Source organism: Sorex fumeus, unplaced genomic scaffold (genome assembly GCF_029834395.1).
Source record: "Sorex fumeus unplaced genomic scaffold, SorFum_2.1 ptg000054l, whole genome shotgun sequence".
Taxonomy (NCBI): Eukaryota; Metazoa; Chordata; class Mammalia; order Eulipotyphla; family Soricidae; genus Sorex; species Sorex fumeus.
In genome coordinates, this window is record NW_026606111.1 from 37,519,106 (window position 1) to 37,538,992 (window position 19,887).

The window sequence follows — 19,887 nt, forward strand, 5'->3', positions numbered from 1 at the left end:
CCAAAATCCAATAAAACCAAAACAAGAGTCTTTATGGTGCTATTATAAAAAACATGTAAAAACCATGATTAATCCATGTCTATATGATGTGCTGTTGTCTATATGATGTGCTGTTTAAATGATTTAGAACTTGATTCCTGATAATGAGGTAATATCTGACTCTCTATGTACTTCCTATTTACTAGAATGGAAATAGAAACAAATCTGTAGTGGTGCTAAAAGGACTAAATAAAAAATAAGTAAAAACACACTTTATTGTATCTGGTATGCAGTAGGATAAGCTAATATTTCATACTTATTAATATATTAATATATGCTATGAACTGTCTGAGTCTTGGCACTTCATCACAATCCTCACAGACATATTACAAGAGTGACCTTATCTTCCTCTGTCTGATGAAGAACCTGAGATGCAGCTTTTGGGACCAGGGTCAGATAGCTAGTGAACAAAGAACTAAGGCTGAGATACATCTGGGGGCTGGAGAGAGAGTATTGCCTTGCATGTGGTTGACCTGGGCTTGGGCTGCAACACCCCACACGGTACCCCAAGCACCATCAGGAATGATCAGGGAGCACAGGGCACAGAGGCAGGAGTAATTCCCAAGCATAGCTGGTGTGTCCCAAACCACACCTCCAGCTCTCTCCCCCCACAAAAAAGGTCCACATCCATCAGACCTTGTGGTTTTCTAAGCAAAACTAGTTATCATGCATTACTATTAGTAAGCCAATTACTTTGTTGAGGAAAACAACACAGAACAAATCCCATGAAGAGAAAATATAGAAGAATAAGCCTTCAACTAGTAGAGGTTTCCTGATATGTACAAGAAAAATGCTGCTGCTTCATAATGAGATACCCAAGATATAGCAACTGTTTCCACTACAAATATACAAAGTAGAAATGCTCAGGTCAATGTAAGGAACTATAGCCAATATGAAGAATTTTATGTGTGCAATTCTGTGAACTGATTATAAGATTGCAGTCATCAAAGTCAAGTAACATGCTATACCTCAATATAAGGCATGCTGAGTTGTTACAGAAACCCGACAGTTTACAATGCAATATGAAACTAAATTTTTGCTCACCATCTGAAGCTTTTTCTTATCCCTAACTGCATTACTGTGGACAGCTTCAATTGCCATATGGTGCTTCCAAGCTAATTCTTCCAAAGTCTTAGAATGGGCTTCATTTAATTGAGCCACATCCCCTTCTAATTTATTTTGCAGATTTTTAAGCTCCATCTCATAAAATTCTTGCTGAGTTTTCTTTGCTTCATTTACTTTCTAAAATTAAAACAAATAAAAATCAATAATTGGCACCTGTGTTTTTCATTACTCCTATTAGAATTCTGAATATTCAGTAAACACATAAACTCAAATGAGCTGAATGCTACGAGATTTAGACTATGGAACATGAGAATACACCATAGCTGTTCTCAGAAAATGACAGGGTAGCACAGGCAAAATGAGTAATTTTAATGTAAGCAATAAATTAGATGATTATTAGCCTAAAGCCTAAAATGAATTAGCACATCTGCAAGCTTAATAAAGTCTTAATGTATGTCAAAGTTGTACATAAATGGTCTACCAATTAGTGAAATGATGTTACTCGATACAATTTTACTGTCAATTACATGCTTTTTAAGCATGCACGGTATAATGATAAAGAGGCAAAAATGGCAATATAATTTTATAAGTTTTATGAATAGAGTGTACCATGTGTGACCTGGAGGAGGAGGTAGGAAAGTATGAGTCGTGTGTGTGTGTGTGTGTGTTTGTGTGTGTGTGCATGAGAGAGAGAGAGAGAGAGAGAGAGAGAGAGAGAGAGAGAGAGAAAGAGAAAGACAATTAAGAAGAAAGGAAGGAGAGGGAAGACTTTCCAGAAAAAAGCACTCATAGTGATGATGATAACATATGATTATCTCACATTGTAAGTAGCCCATCGGGAAATTTGAGCCTAATGTCAAAAGTCTGCATTTATAACCAATTCTGGCATTCTGAAAGATGAGTAGTAACTAACCAAAGAGCAACATTTAGGCCAATAGGAAGACCACACAGTTCAGTAGTATGAACTGAACATAAGATACAAGGCTAAGAGTGGGAGAGATTAAGTTCAGAAATAGGTAGGAGTCAGATGATGAGAAGGGGTCTTTTATGACAGGACTCAATTTTATTCTATAAGAAATAACTAATCCTGAAAATTAGGAATCTGACATTTTTAAAAACAGTCATCTATAATGACAGTAATCTAGTGAGCTGACTCCATCAGGGAATGTGATTAAGAGGTTTGGAACTATAAACTAGGGGAAAAAAGGACAGATGCATAAGCCCAGGTAGTACAATACAATACAAAACTGTGTGAAGAGGAAAGGAAGAAACAAAAATATATTAAGGGAGTTAAACTTGCTTAATAACAAAGAAAAGGGTTAAGGAAACAGTACCAGAAATTATTCCCAGTTTTCTGATTTTCTAAACTAGATACGCTGTAGCAATACAGGTAGAAAAAAGAAGATGGCATTTTTGAAAACAGAGTTTTTTTTAGACATGCTGATTTGACATATTTCTGAGAAAGAAAAGCATCTTCTGGGAATATCAGATATACAGAACTCAAGCTCAGGGAAAATATCTGGTCTAGCCTGGTAAGATATGAGAACTATATCTGAACAAGGTGACAGTTAATATTACTGGAATGGATGCGCATGTGGAATGAGATGAAATGCTAGGGGCACATCACTAGGAAAAGAACAGATGGAGGAGCAAAGTTCACAAACAGGAATGCAAGGCCAGGGAGATAGAAAAACACAAGAGAACTGAAGTACCAAAAGAAAACACAAGTCAGAGAGGAATAAGTACCACAGTAAGATAAGATCCATCAAGTCCAGCAACTAGGGTATCACTGGAGGCTGAGGCAAATGCAGATCCTGTGGAGTGGTGGTAAGAAAAACCAGACTGCACCTGGTTAAGGAGTGAATGGGAGGTGAACAAGGGGCAAGAATAGACATTTTTCAATATGCTTGACTGCTGAGGAAAGGAGAAAGAGTATCCAAAACTCCCACTGTATTGTAGACATCTGAAAAATTGGAATAAATATTCAGCAATTACTCCAGAAATTCAGTATGTTGATATGAGATTTTAGAACTTGATACTTATTATACTTTTCAGTTTTACAAAAATTTCTCCTAGATGTATATGCAATATGTTTCAGCAATAGAAAAGCAAAAAATATTAAACATAAATGAACATTCCATTGAAAAAAACTATCCCATTCCTTGCTTGAAATAAGCTGAGCAGTCTCATTTTCACATTATATAAATTATGAAATAGGTTGAAATGCCTCATTTTCACATCATGTAAACTTTACTACAAATATTTTTAATATAAACTCAATGTGTGAGGCGGAGCGATAGCACAGCGGTAGGGCATTTGCCTTGCACGCATCCAACATGGAGGACCCGAGTTCTATTCCTCTGCCCCTCTCGGAGAGCCCGGCAAGCTACCGAGAATATCTCGCCCGCACGGCAGAGCCCGGCAAGCTCCCGTGACGTATTAGATATGCCAGACACAGTAACAACAAAGTCTCCAATGGAACCGTTACTGGGCACGCTTGAGCAAATCGATGATCAACGGGAGGGCCTTTACTTACTTTAAACTCAATGTGAGATAGTCCAGCTATATACCCTGTTTCCTCAAAATAAAAACAAAACAAAGCAAAATCCTAATAAAGATATACTATAAATAGTAAAGAAATACACTATTTCTATGGAGTAGGAGTAAATATTCCACATCAAATCTGAAAAGAGGAAAATGAAATTTTCTTTCTCAGGGGTGGGATGAGAGAGGAGTGTGGAATCCTTTGCTGCTTTTTTACCTTCTCCAGTTCCAAAATCTGGTGCGTCTGCTCTTCACTCAGACTCTGAGTTTTGCTTTGCAATAAAGTTCTTTCTTCTTCAAGCTGAGATAATTTCTCATGGACCCTTAATTTTTCTGATTCTAGATCTTTAATTGTGACCTCCTGTGTCATTTGAGTTGCTTGAAGCATTCCAATATGACCTAGTCCCCAAAACAAAATATTCCTCCAATTTAAAATCTATTGTACCATAGTTAATAACAGTTATATACAATGATACATTTGTACATTAATACCTTGGTAAAAGACATGGTCTTTAGTATCCTTGCTTACACAAAGGGTAAATATTTACGATGGAATTCTTTTACCAAGTAGAATAATAAATAAGAAGTCAATTTTTCACATTACTGATGTAGCTCCCTATACCTAAGTTCTTTGTGGTGCTGGTGCTACTTATTTTAAGATTGCAGTTATGTAAGCTGCAGTAGAAGCAACTCCTCAGGGGTGTATATAGAAGTCTTGTGAGTCAAACAAAGTACAAGTGAATGCATTAATGCAATAGACCCAAAATGAATTACTTGTTCTTTTGTTTTTTTCTTTTCAAATTCTAACAAAAGAGGAAGGAATCTGTATGCAGGGCATAAAGATGACAAGCAAAAGCTAGGCTGAAATTGAATTTATATTAGACAAGAGATCTGATAAATCTAAGGCAGAGTAAGAGACAGATAAGAAAAAAGCAAGGTTATGAAAAAATAAATCACAGCAGCAAATAAAAGGTGGAAGGAAAGAAAAGGAGGGAACAAGAAGAGAGAGAAAGAAAAAGCATACGTGAGAAAAAGGTCTCAGAAAGTGGAACTATTGCAGTGGTTTTCCAGTATCTGAACTAGCAACACCCAAGAACTCTAGTAGGAAAAGCTGCACACCACAGACTGCCCTGCTGACTTCTAATCTCTGGGGCTGGGAAGAGTAAACTGAGTTACACTAATGAGCTAATGGAACTCTGTGATCAAAGAAGTGGTTAACAGTTTCACCTGGCACACCAAACACTCGGGAAAAAATTAATTTCAGATCACCAAAACTGAATGACCACCATAATTCAAAGTAGGTTACTCATACCCTCCTGCAAGGCTATGGAAATAGGACGGGGCCCATATCAGAACATGTAAATTCTGCATTCCTATATGAAATGAGAGTTTATTAAGTCAAATGTGAAATTTTACATATAGTTTCACTATATTAAATCTTTAAAACAGAGGTTCTCAACTGCCAGTACAGTCCATGGACTGGCTCTGGTTCACAAGAGAAAAAAATGATAAATATCAAAACCAATGCAAAACATGTTTTTAATAAATAACACCTCTTAGAAAGATAACTCTTCTTCTAAATGGCTGATTTACGAGTACCATAATGTCTGCTGCCTCTAAATCTTTGCCATAAAAATATTTTGCTAAAAATGAATGCTTGGGAAGATATGAGTTTCTCAAAATACTCAGAAGCTAAATAATTTAACTTTCTTTTTGTTTTTTTGTTTTTAGGACTTGGGGCCACACCTGGCAATATTCAGGTGCCTGGTTCTGCACTCAGAAATTACTCCGGGCAAGCTCCGGGAACTATACAGTATGCCAGGGATCAAACTCAGGTTGGCCGTGTCTGCAAGGCAAGCACTTTATCCACAATATAATCCCTTTGGCACAGAATCTAAATAATTTTCAAGTCTATAAATGTACAACCAATTTTGTCGTGAACCAACATTTCAGTGTTGCTGTTAGTTGAGGAATACACCAATAAGGGTAGGCAGACATACTAGATTTGAGTACAAGATCAGATGCTTGCTGTTGTAAACGTTCTCTGGCAGCTGCAAGCTCACTCTCCACTTCCTTGTGCTGGCTTACTAAGGCCATCTCTTCTTCCTTGGCATCATTAAGTTGTTTTTGAAGAACCTAAAAAAACAAAAGTTCAGAGCAGTCTCTCTGATGAACTTCTATGTAAAAACCCGTAACAAAGTCTTAGCATTGAACAACATACCAAACTTTAAAATATGCCAGTCAATGTGGCAACTGGGGAGAGGAGAGGACATGGGAATACTCGTGGAGGAAAGTTGACACTGGAGATATGATTGGTGCTAGAATATGAAATGTATAAAACTCAAATATAAATAACTATGTGGATCAAGGTTCTTTAATTAAAACATTTTTAATCAAAAATAAAAACCTTTTAGGGGCTGGAGCAATAGTACAATATGCAGGATGTTTGCCTTGCATGCAGTTAACTCAGGTTCAATCCCTAGCACCCCATATGATCTCTAAAACCTGCCAGGAGTGATCCCAGAGTGTAGAGCCAGGAGTAAGTCCTGAGCACCATTAGGTGTGAACCAAAAAAAGTGGAACCCCTTACTAAAAAAGACCCTTTCATAAATAATTAAATGGTTTTAAGCTTACCTTTCTCTGGCTTTGTGATAACAAATTCTAGTAGAAAAGAATCAGTACAAACTAACAAAATTCCTTAGGTTTTTTTTTTCCCCCCACAAAGGAAATGTAGGAAAAAGAAAATTAAAAAAAAAATTAAACTGCCTTAATTGGAAAGATAAGGAGAAATCTGGGAAAAGGCACATATTGATTGTAACATTCTTTACTTACCTGAACACTATTTTCTGCTGTAACAAGTGCTGTCTGAAGTTTTTCGCATTTGCCACGAAGACTTCCAGCCTCATCCTGAACCATCTGTAATTCTGTCTTTAATTTTCCTATGGTTTTTCGTAAAATTGCTTCTTGTCCCTGAAATTCCTTTCTAAGATCAGCTTCCTTCTCTTTGCTAGCCTGCAGGTTTTCTGCTGTAAAAAGCTGAGATCTTTTCAAAGTATCAAGTTCATGTTCATAAAAGGACTGCGCTTTTTTCAACTTGCCTTCATAATCCTCAATTAGCTTTTTCTGTTCAAGCCTCAGCTCCTCAAGGGTTTTGTTTAAGCCCTCCACCTCCATTCTGTGCAGCTCCTCGGCCTTCTCTAGCCCTTTATTCACAGAGGTGCTGTGATCCTGCTGTGACCTCAATAGCTCTTGGATTTCCCTTTTGTGAGCAGTTCGCAAATCTTCCAATGCTAGCCTTTTGTCTTTTTCAAACTGTACTTGTAGTTGTCCAAAACTCCTTAATCTCTCCTCAAATTTCCTCCTAATCTCTTCAACCTCTCTAGACATAGTTACAATCCGCTGAACATGCTGGGCTTCAGCACAAAGTTGCATGTCCTCAACACGGTGCTTATAAGCTTCAAATTCTGTTAAGGCCTGCTCTTTCATTTTTATATGCTCTTCTAATGACGCTTCTAAAACTTGGATCTTTCTCCTAAGGTCTGACTCCTCTATTACTGTGCTTTTATACTGCAATATTTTTTCCCTTGTTTCTGCAAGAATTTGTTGTATTTCTTCTTCGTGAGCATCATTGAGGGCTTGGATGGCAGATTCGTGCTCATCATTTTTGGTGTTCAGAGCATATATCACCTGCATAATTTTAAAGTAAAAAGAAGAAAAATTCAGGAAACACATTCTTTTCTAACTTGAAAGTTAATTCTCTTATTTGAACTAAAAGCTTTCACTATACATAATACTGGTTATGCTAAGTACTGAAATTTCACCACACGGTTTTCATACTATCAGATTAATTATCAAATTTTTACCAGAGCACAATGTTAAATGTATGATCTGGATATTTTTTAGAATAGGATTTTAAAGCATTCAAAATTACATATGTTTTACTACTAATGAGAGACAAAAGAGGCCAACCTATTTCCTGGGGGGGGGGGCTGTTTTGGGGATCAAGAGAAAGTTTCGTGAGCAGTTTTCTGCCCTGCAGTGGTATCCTAGAGATGAGAGAGAACTGGAATAAGCAGAAGCTCTGTCTAAACCCCAAATTCTCCCAGTGGATTTTTTCATCTTAATGTCCAAGATATTTTAAATTTAGAAAAGTCCTTTCCTAATTACTCTTGGTCTATTTCCCCCCCCCCCCCCTTGCTGGGGATACCCAGACACTGGTAGGATCAATCGGGATCAGGTGTCAGGATCAAAGACCTCGGCACATGTGGCATGTCTAGGATTGCGCTCATGGCCTCGCACATGCCCTCAGTATATCCCAAGCCACTGAGCCCTCTTCTGGGTCTCCTGATCTGTTTTTTAAAGTAGAACCTTTTCTATTTCAGTCTCTTCATAAAATATAATTGGTACATTTCTACTCACACAGAAAATTCCAGTTTTCCGCATTGCCTAATTTTCCCTCTGCTTTCAAGACCAGCTGAATTCCTAGAGTCAAAGTATTCTCAGTAGAAGTTATTATTTTCATTTTAGTTCTTGGATTTTAAGGATTCCACTGGGTCTTACCCAACCTTAATATTCAAATAACAACATATTCCCTTTACAGCAACATTCCCATTCTTTCTGTTTGTTTTGGGGACACACCTGGTGGTACTCAAGTGTGCTCACTCCCAGCTCTGTGCTCAGGAATTACTCCCAGTGGTGCTCGGACAGTTCCATTTTTGTGTGTTTTCTGACACCTCTGATCATACTGCTGTGGTCAAAGAGTACAGTATTCCTGAATATCACGTGAAACTTACACCTTCTAATGTTAAAATAGTGAACACTATAGAACGCATAAGCCAGAAACTAAAAAACCAGTTTCTATTTTAATGTAATTTTATTAGAAATAAATCCTAACACTACAAAACAAAAACAATTAAAATGCAAATATGTTGCCATTTTTGCAAAGAATTATTTTAATTATTCTTAATATTTTATTGTTATTGAGATGACATAGGTAAATAGTGGAAATATTAATGCTTTTGGTATATTAAGTTGCTGCAAATCTGTTACCACCAAAATGCCAAAGACCCTTTTACCACTGCTCTTATGTGACTTCTAGTTCACTACTTCCTGCCTGATCCCATCCTCTCCTTTACCTTACTTGGTAAATTCAGTTTTGTTGTCAAGTGTCAAGGGTTTGCTGGATAGCATCCATTTCCTTAATTTCCCAGTATAACACAAGTGAGATCACCTGATATTTTTTCTTCTCCCTTTGACTAACTTCATTTAATATGACACCCTCTATTTCCACCCAAGTTGCAGCAAAAAGCAGCATTCATCTTTTCTTACAGCTGAGCAGTAATTTTTATCTACAATTTATCTTTTCATCTCACATTAGCATCTGAGTTGTTTCCAGAATTTGATTATAAGTAGTGCTTCAATGAACATAGGTATGCTCTGAATTAATGTTTCTGTGTTCTTGGAATAAAAAGAGTACAGTCACTGGATCATATGAGAACATTCTGTTTTTAATTTCTTAAGACTACCGTTGGGTAATGAGAGAATAGCACAAGATTTCAGTGCTATGAATGAGCACTGCCCCCGCGCCTGACTGTCCTCACCGCCGGGGCCCCTTGGAGGGGAGCGGGTTGAGCTTTCCTCCCCGCCCCGACCAGGGCTCCGGCAGCCAAAGACCTCCAGGACCAGCCACCACCATGCTGAGGCCACTCTCCGCACACATGAAGGTACTGGCAGAGGGACAAAGTCACGCGGGTTCCGGGGCCGAGATCTCCAAGCCTACTCGGATTTGGGCCCAGCATCCTCCACCCAGATCCTCCAAATTCCAGTAGGCGGGGATCACACCCACCAACTGGCCCCCTGGCGCCGTGTAATCCCATCAGCGGCCAAGACTCAGAGACTATAAAAACCAGCTCCTGGACATCCTATTATGACATCTTATTATCTCATTCCTACTTTGGACAAACTGGCAGGCTACCGAATGTAGCCTGCCCACACGGCAGAGTCTGGTAAACTCCCGGTGGCGTACCCAGTATGCCAAATACCAGTAACAATGATGGGTCTCATTCTCCTAAAGAGCCTTGAATATAATCTCAGGGCTAGGATGAAGGAGACGTTACTGGGGTCTGCTTGAGGCAATCGACGATTAACAGGATGATTTGTGATTGTGATTGTGATGAATGAATATATTCTTCCAATCTGTCCCACAGTCCCTAAAGCATTGTGTGTCTTTGGACATATTCCTCCCTGATCCCAGGAGGGACATCAAAGCTGAATGTTAGACCTAAAGAATTCCTTTTTCCGGGCCAGAGAGATAGTACAGCGCTTAAGGCCCTTGCCTCGCATATAGCCTTTCCTGGTCTGAGTCCCTGCACCACCTGGCAGGAGTGATCCTTGATCACAGAGCCAAAAGGATGATGCACTTAGAACTGTTGTATGTGGTCCAAAAACAAACAAACAAAATTACTGACTATAACCCACATCCCACAGCTGCCTAAATGTAAACAGCCCTGTTTCACAGCTTCATGACTAATCTGAGAAGTGATAAGAATGCACTGAATGCAAGTATACATTGTTTTTGGGCTAAAAACTCTGAGGCACCCTCGGAGGGGGGTCAGGTGAGTCCAAGTCCTGCTGAAGTCCCAACAACTGTACCCACACCCTCAGCTGCCACCAAACAAATAGTGCAACTTGGCTGTTTCACAACTAATCTCTGCAGAGATGCCCAGACAATGAAACTCCCAATTACACCGGTTTGGGGACTGAACACTGATTTGGGGACTGAAAGAGGAGTCTTCTTGGAATGAAGACAGGTAGCCGCAACCCCCCTCCCCCCAACCCCCCTCTCCCGACACACACACACCCCCATATTGCCAGAAGTCCTAGCAACTACACCCACACTTCACAGCTATGCAAACCTCAGAAGAGATACAAGTCAAGTTGCAGAAACTCACTGCACTGGCCTTTGGGCAAAAAACTCTGGGTCACCCTTGGGATGGCAGTGAGCTGAGTCCCCACCCAACTGAATCCCTGGAAACCACAACAACACCCCCTCCACTGCCACCACACAAACGGTCCAACTTCACTGCTTTATTTATCTGCAGAAATGCCAAGCCAATAAAACTCCAAAGTAGCAAATCCTGGAGCTTCTGAAGTAAACAGCCACATATGCAGCCTCACAACCCCTCCAAATTCCACAATCCTGACAGCCCAGCAGGAGCACAGCAACTTAGATGGGAAAGTAGCATAGAGGCCAACTAAGCTCAATAAGTGAAAACAATAACACAAAAGGCTCAATGAGCAACCAACTAGTTTGCTCAGTAAATCCTCAGAAAATGATAATAACACCATTGGGAGATATAACAATTTTCACAAATTTTCTTTTACTGGACTGCTTTTTGATAATTATACTTACCATTTTGTTTTAACAAGTAATGTAAAACAAATGTTGCGCCTGCCAATGGGGCAGGCTTGGGGAAGAAACTTGGGGCTAATAGTGGAGGGATGATCACACTGCTGGTGGGGCTGGTGTTGAACCATTTAGTTAGCCCATACCAACTGTACTGTGAACAAGTTTGTAAACCCCGGTATTTAAATAAAGTTTTTTTTTTAAAGAATGCCTTTTTTCTGCATTCCCATAGCAGAAGACTCACAATACCTATTCAGAACCACCCTGGGAGTGGTTCACATGTCTCACCTGCACTGTGCCTCCCCATGGGATTTGGGATAGTGCCCATTTATTTAGTCAAGTGTTTGCAGAGATCTGGAAGATTTGCAATTAAAAGAGTGGAAAATTGGGGTTGGAGCAATAGCACAGCAGGTAGGGCGTTTGCCTTGCATACAGCCAACCTGGGTTCGAATCCCAGCATCCCATATGGTCCCCTGAGTACCGCCAGGAGTACTTCCTGAGTGCAGAGCCAGGAGTAACCCCTGAGCATCGCTGGGTGTGACCCAAAAAGCAAAAAAAAAAAAAAAAAAAAAAGCGGAAAATCGTCCAATAGATGGATGTTCTATAATCTGCTCCCCTACAGAAGTAACATGAAAATAATCATTGAGACCCTTAATTTTTTGGCATTTGGGGATACAAAATTACTAGAAGTAAGGCCCAGCTCAATAAACAAGAAGCTAAGTACCTGGGAGTAATTTCAACCCCAGGAACCAAAGCCATACGACCAGAGATAATCCAGACTACACTTCATATTCCTACACCCACAACCAAAAGGTAACTTTAAGTCTATGGATATTGTACTGGACAGCATAGATTCTGGGTTGTAAAACCCAGGAAAACAGCAAAACCTCTGTATGGAAACCTGACAGATGTGAGAAAGATCCCACTTTGGGGGGACAAGAACAAGAGGCTGCCTTTCAGGCCTTAAAACAACCTTTAACACAAGCCCCCACTCTAGCTTTGCCACAACCTGATAAACCTTTCCAATTCTGTCTTCCTGAATATTTGACCAGTCTTCACTCAAATTATTAGGAACAAATAAAGCCACTGGTACCCTGATTCAGCAATGGAATACATTTAGTATGCTGGAATATTCTGTGAGTATTATAAGAGTCTAAATATCCGAAGAAACAAACGCTCAGTAGTACACAACGATGTGATTAAAAAGATGAAATTAAAGGAGAATGGAGCATTAAGTGAGACTGGAAATAATGAGAAAAGTAAACAAAAAAAAAGCACATAACCATCAAGTTTTATGGTGAGATCTCTGATACACTTTATGTTTTAATCTAGGGGCAGCAAACTATATGGTCTGACACTAAATATGATGGCTGCTTTTTTTTTTCTTTTTGGGTCACACCCAATGATGTTCAGGGGTTACTCCTGGCTCTGCACTCAGGAATTATTCCTGGCAGTGCTTGGGGGGGGTCATATGGGATGCCGGGGATTGAACCCTGATCAGCCATGTGCAAGGCAAACGCCCTATCCCCTGTACTATCACTCCGGCCCCAGCTATTTACTTTCATAAAATAAATAGGATTTATTTTTTGTATAGTCTGGGAACACTTTCCCACAATAGTAGAGTTCAGCAGCTATAGAAAAGGGTGTATTGCTGGGCTGAAGAGCTTGAACAGAAGTTATAGTGCTTGCTTTGCATGTGGCCAACCCTGATTTAATGCTGAAACTGCACATAGTCCCACAAGCTCACCCAGAAATGGTTCCTGAGCACAGACCCAGCAGTAAGCCCTGAGTACCACCAGGTGTACTGGTCCCAAATTAAGACCATATTCAATTGAGTCCACCTGTAGACTTTATATAAAAACTTATAGTTAACCTTAATTTGATGTATTATCCTAAATTCATTTTTCTACATCATTGTAAAGGTAATCATGTATCAGTATCTTTCTTTTTAATTTATAATTCTCAAACGAAGTTAATATAAATGTCTATATTCTTTGAATATAAGATACAACTTAATGTACTAGAACTGGCCCTAACTGGATTCCTCTCCCTTACCTGATTTAATTTCTAAATACTTCAAGCTTTTCAATATTAAATATGGATTTTATTTGTACTACTATAGTAATAATAAATATGGTTAAAAGAGCAACCGGTTATTGACATTTAAAAAATGACATTTTAAAAAAATATAACACTGTATGATAATCTCTTATTATTTGTATCATTTTATTTATAAAGAGAATACTACTTTTAAAAGAAACTTCAGTAAATGATCATAATCATCCATAAAATTGGTTATTATTGTCCACACAGGAGAAGGAAAATCTCTAATGTCTCTTTTCATAACTATTTTAAAAGACATTAGAGCCATTTGCAGTTTTTCTAGAATTATGAACATTCATTGAATGGGATAGTACAATCATTTCAGCAATTTCATAGCTCCATTTATGCCAATAACACACAATTTAACTATATATTTCATCATGAATAAGCAATAGAGAGTAATTTTTACTATTTCTATGAAGATTTTCAGGCAGTCTTCCCCACAGATAAAATTAGAACAGTTCCAGATCCTCACTTTTAAAAATGCTACCTACCTATAAAAGTTTTTGAAATAATTTTCATTGTTGGCTATTTTGGACTAAATTATGTCTCTTCTACACTCCATAAACTCTTACTTTCCAGTCTGATGGTATTTGGGAAGGTCTGCTGGAAGTAATTACATTTATGTAAGGTCAAGAAGCTGAAGCCCTCAAGGGTAGCATCCAGAACCCCAACTTCACTAAACCATTTGAGGACAGCAAGAAGGCTTATGGGTTCAGTTATGCAGGCCTGAGGCATTTTTTTAATTTTAATTTTTGCTATAACAGAGACTGAGGACTGGGCATAACACATCCATAGACATGTCCTGTCACTGAACTACCACCTCAGCCTTGACTAACACTTTGGCAATAATTAAAATATAATAGGGATGGAAAGACAGTACAGCAGGTAAGGCACTTACCTTTCTTTTGGCCAACCCTGCATTTAATGCCTGGTACCTCATATAGTCCAGCAGTCACTTCCAAGCACAAAGCCAGGAACTGCCAATGAATACCACCAAATACGGTCCAAACTTTCTCTCCCACCCCTCCAAAAAAATTACTGAAGGAAAAAGTAGTATATGAATGTGTATGCAGATTATTTCAAAGTCTGTGACTAGAGAGGTAGTATGGTGGTAAGGCACTTGCCATGCATACTGCCCTTGAGCCCTTGGTTGGTCCCTTGAACCTTGCCAGGAGTGATCAAAAGTGAGCCCTCAGAGGTGCAAAACAAAACAACAATGAGATATCACCTTACACCACAGAAACAGGCACACATCAAAAAGAACAAGAACAACCAGTGCTGGTGCAGATGCAGGGGAAAAGGGACTTTCATTCATTGTTGGTGGGAATGCCAACTGGTCCAGCCTTTTTTGGAAAAATAATATGGACATTCCTCATAAAACCAGAAATTGAGCTCCCTTATGACCCAGCAATACCACTTCTGGGAATATATCCCAGGAATGCAAAAAAGCACAGTAGAAATGACACATGCACTTGTATGTTTATTGCAGCACTGTTCACAATAGCCAGAATCTGGAAACAAGTGCCTGAGAACAGACAACTGGTTAAAGAAACTTTGGTACAACTACACAGTGGAATACTATGCAGCTGTTAGAAAATATGAAGTCATGAAATTTGTTTATAAAGTAGATGAACATGGAGAGTATCATGCTAAGTGAAATGAGTCAGAAAGAGAAAGACAGGCATAGAATGACTGCACTGATTTATGGAATATAAAAGAACATACAGAGACTAACATCCAAGGACAGTAGAGACAAGGACCAGGAAGATAGCTCCATGGTTGGAAACCTGCCTGGGGAAGAAGGCAGTTGAGATGAAGAAGGGACCACTAAATCAATGATAGTCCAAGAGATTGCTTGGGATGTGAGGTGTTTGCTGAAAGTAGACTGAAGACCAAATATGATGACCTCTTAGTATATGTATGCCAATCATGATGCCCAAAAGTAGAGAGAGAATAAGAAGGAGGGTACCTTCATCAGAGGAAGGGAGTAGGATGGGGTAGGAGTGGCGGGAGGGATACTGGGGACATTAGTGGTGGAAAATGCATACTGGTGGAGGGATGGGTGCTTGATCACTGTATGACTGAAACTCAGTCTTGAAAGTTTTGTAACTTTGATTCAATAATTTTTTTTTAAATCCCTATCATCATTATTTTGAAATTACAACCCAGTGGTCTTACTTGAGCCTGTGGTTTCAAGTTTTTCAAATGTTTTCTGAAATTGTTTCCTAAATATTTGTTTCAGGGGAAAAAAAGTGATCCTAAGTGCTAAACCTGGACGAAGTCCTGAGTATACTTGGGTCTGACCAAAAATAATGATAAAAAAAAAAAGGACAAAGAAAAGGTTTGTAAATACATATGCCAAACTTTAACTGGGACATTACTAAACTCACTATGATAAATGTAGATTACTGTTATAATCAATAAAGAGTAAACTTTTTTAAAAAATTAACGTTAACAGAGCTAAATGAACTAATACTCAAAATGCCGTAGCATTTTGGTTGACTTTTTCAAAACACAGTTAATGAAAAAAAAATCAAGAGGACATTAATTAATGTTCAAAGATACCTTGCTAATTTCTTTAAAAATTACTCACTGAAATAAAACTGATTTACAAAGGTTTTCAAAACCTTTCCAAGAATACTAAGTATAAGTCATATTTTAAAAAGAGAATTATTTTGAGGAAAATCTAAAAATTAAATCTAATTACCTAGATAAATGTACTAGCTTATCAGCAAAACTTCAATGGCCAAATTATACTTTATTCATTCTTCCCTACAACATGTATTTACTAAACATGGGGCAGGGGTTGTAATTCAGTGGTAGGTCTGGGTTCAATCTCCATCCAAAATATAAAATTACTAAACTTTTTGTGTATTAGCTCATTCATGTTAATGCTATTATTATATACCTAACCTATAACTGCACAGACATTCCAATGCTGCTTCCCTAAGAGGACTTGCCTGAATAATTTGACCCTCTGGGTTCCTTGTCTTACCATTTCCAAAATTCAGTATTCAAGCCAAAGGCCAGGTCTGAACCATTACCATGGAGATCTTTTTTTATGGAACCATAAGACTGGTGAAGAAACCAGTCAGGATAGATAGGTAAAGGGATTTTAATAGTTGTAGACTGAAAATATGGCTCAGCTGGATTGCACCTGCCTTGCATGTGTAAGGTGCTGGGCTATATTCCATGCACTGCCAAAAAAAAAAAAGAATTAAGGAATGAACAGTTTTTATACCTGGTGTGGGATATAAAACCTAAATTTATAATCTCACAGAATACTCAATCACACATCCATTTTCCATTATAACTGGAGAAGGAGTACAGGCGAGTTGGAGGGTAACAACTGCTATTCATACAAGGTAGGTTTGTCCCAGTAATTAATCACTTCCATTATTTTCTTGGCCCAGTTTCTTTTAAGTTAGAAAGGAAAAAAAATAACTAAGGCTATTTATATTATGTAATAAAGTTAATTCCGCAATAAACTCATGTCCAAATGAAACATTTATGAGGGAGTTAACCAAAAAACTTTCTGAGTATTAGTCATTCATTTAGCCAAAGATTTGAGACAAAGGTATCATAAAAGCCTAATTTTAAAAAGGGTTTTAAAATTCAATTACTTTGGGAAAGAACTTTAAAAATACATTTTCTCTCTATACATAAATATTTCAGTAACTATTGGTAGAAAAATCATTTGGATCACATAAATTCAATGTAGAAGGAACTATCTTCTATGATAAAATAGAAACATCTACTTTCCAAATAATTTAACTTTTAAAATATCAAAAAGAAGGCTTATACAAAGTTTATTACTTATGGTGTGTTCAATTGGCTCCATGATACCAAATTTTAACCGAAAAAAATAAATGAATCAAACAATTTTTAAATTTTTAAAGACTTATTATAAATGAATCAAACAATTTTTAAATTTTTAAAGACTTATTATATATACACAGATCATTTTTTATGCATCTCAGAAAAAAAAAACCCACAAAAAATAGCTTTACTTATTCTCACTTAAGTATAACTGCTTAAAATAAAACAAAATAGATGATATTTTTGGATAATATATTAAGTGTCAAACTGTGAGATACAGAATACTATATATAAATAGAGAGAGAGAGAGAGAGAGAGAGAGAGAGAGAGAGCGAGCGCAAGGAGGTTTTCAGAAGTCTGCAGTAAAGAAAAATCCTTGAAAGGGCAAAGGCAGACAACTCTAAGAAAAGCGACCTGAGTTAAGGCACAGGATAAGAATGAGAGGCCTCTCAGTATCTGTATTGCAAACCATAATGCCCAAAAGTAGAGAGAATAAGAAGGAAGATGCCTGCCACAGAGGTAGGGGGTGGGATGGGGTGGGGATGAGGGGAGGGATACTGGGAACATTGGTGGTGGAAAATGTGCACTGGTGGAGGGATGGGTGTTAGATCATTTTATAACTGAAGCTTAATCACAAAAGCTTTGTAACTGTATCTCACACTGATTCAATAAAATATTTAAACATATATATATATAAAGAATGATAATGGTCACTGATGTGGACAGATAAAGGTGAACAGAAGGAAAGCCTAATGCCAGCATAGGTAAACTCATAGAGAGTGCAGCAGTGGCAGCGGTCTATCTGTCCCGCAACCACGGTAGTCTCGGGCCGCTTCCCCCACCCCAGGAAGGTCGACAGCGATGGGCAAGCAAAGGAAGAAAACGAGGGCCAGGCTGGTTGGTCTTGGTCGCAGTTTATTCCAATACTCTCTCCATTCATTCCTATCTCTCTCCTCTGCCTCCTCCTGCCCATTCTTACAGTCTCATATTTCCCCCAGCATGAGGGATTGGGGTAAAAATTACACATAGGTGCGATCACAATCAATAGGGGTAGAATTCTTTCCCTCGGGGAAATCCCCTCCTAGGACAGATTCTCATTATGAGATCAATCCACCCTAGAGCGGAATCCCCTGGGTGTGTTTCTCCTCTCCTTGTTCAACAAACATGTAAGCATATAGAATATAAATCATTTTGTATGGATACAGTAAGAAATACCTTAAACTTTTAGAACTGCCCTCCTAGGGCCATCTCGATTTCAGACTACAGTGCTCAGGCAAGATAGTCTTTCCTATCCCTAGCAGGGTCCTAGTCTCGTTGTTACTTTTGGATCATGACAGCATTTGTCTATGATCAAACTCTTAACATACAGTTAAGAATCGTGGCACTTTGGCCTGGCCCATTTCGATGCCAAGGTAGCTCATCGCTTGTCCTGGGTCCATTCAGTCCCTCGTCGGGACCCTGCTTTTGGGGTGTTAGGAACCAAAGGAAATTGAGGCTTAAGTCGAGAAAGCAGATGCCCGGGAGTGAATAATATTCAAAGCCAATTAAATTCTAAGTTACAAAGCATAATATTAACTGTCTTTCTGTATCTATACAAAAAGGACATTGCATTAAACTATTCAAAAGACATAAGGAGAGGAAGAAAGGCAATATTTCACTCATACATATAAAATCATAGATTTCTGAGGAATCTAACCTTACAAGTTAACAGAGTCTGATTAGGGGAAAAGCTGATTAACTGGTTGGGTAGGAGAGCATAAGGAAGAATTTACAGAAAAACACAATGGAATGGAAGTACCTCAGGAGCACTGTAATAAACCTGAGTTCCTCGTGGCAAGTGGAGAAGGGCAAACCAATGCTAAGCCTAAAATGTTTGGAGCTGTATTTCAACAGCCAGCGAGAACCAGTTAAAACTGAAATGCTCCTAGTGACTAATCCCTGAAATCTAATTGAGGAATGGGTCTAATTTTAGGAGATTAATAATCAGATACTTTCTATTTATGTCTACAATGGTACTGGGCAATGATTCTAAGACACTTTTTTCACATTGAAATATGTGCTAAATCTGGATGCACCTTACAGTCAATTGTCTAGCCTAATCGTAATTTTCTCCCCAATAGTATATAAAACAATGGTGCACCTTAAAATCAGCCACCACTATGAATCTAGAATGCCAGTCATTAGGAAGACTACATGAACTGACTGTATAAAGTAGAACATAATAAATTATCAAGTCCACAAAAAATACTACCTAAATCTCTGGCTTACAATGAATCTTAAGATGTCAGAAAACTGGAAGGGACAGAAACATACACAAATTGTGTCTTGACCAAAAGTAGATAGCTCAAGCAAGAGAGACCAGAAAAAAAGAAAGTAATGTATACACAGTAAATGATGGATTATCAGAGTAAAGGAAGACCTGAGAGGTAAAAAAAGAAAAGCCACTGAAAAGTAAGTTCATTTGTCAAGCAGAGCATTGGAAAGCAAGGGCTAAATTCAGGGATTAATAGGCTTCTTGCAAGTTTTTAAAGACTTAAATTCTTAAAGGGCAAAAATGTGGCTCAAGTGATAGAACATACACTTTACATGTGCAAGGCCCTAGGTTCAATCCCTAGCACTGCATGCTCCCCAAGCACTGCCAGGAGACAAGGCCCCCAAGCACCACTGAGAGAAGTCTTGGGTACTCAGTACCACTAAATATGTCACCGGTACCAAACACACACACACACACACACACTTCTTAAGACTCAGCAATCAGTGAGCAAAAGGTCTGAACACACACACATCAACAAAGAAGACACAGAGGGCTGGAGAATATAGTATCGTGGGTAGGGCACATGCCTTGCCTGTAATTGACCTAATTCAATCTCCAACCTCACAAATGGTTCTCCAAGCACCATCTGGAGTGA

General features: G+C 38.5%; 1 protein-coding gene across 10 annotated transcripts in view; it reads right to left on the minus strand.

Moving 5' to 3' along the window:
• The window catches only part of FAM184A (family with sequence similarity 184 member A), a 140,990-nt gene that overhangs the window by 78,975 nt on the left and 42,128 nt on the right, over positions 1 to 19,887 (minus strand). For 8 of the 10 annotated variants that reach the window (XM_056125137.1, XM_056125136.1, XM_056125134.1 and 5 more), the window contains exons 2-6: positions 6,481 to 7,335; positions 5,649 to 5,784; positions 3,866 to 4,047; positions 2,851 to 2,952; positions 1,084 to 1,281 (exon numbers count right to left, since the gene is read on the minus strand). In XM_056125137.1, coding sequence (XP_055981112.1) covers positions 1,084 to 1,281; positions 2,851 to 2,952; positions 3,866 to 4,047; positions 5,649 to 5,784; positions 6,481 to 7,335 — 1,473 coding nt within the window. The remainder of the gene's footprint in view (positions 1 to 1,083; positions 1,282 to 2,850; positions 2,953 to 3,865; positions 4,048 to 5,648; positions 5,785 to 6,480; positions 7,336 to 19,887) is intronic. The other 2 variants (XM_056125138.1, XM_056125135.1) reach the window with 1 other exon arrangement.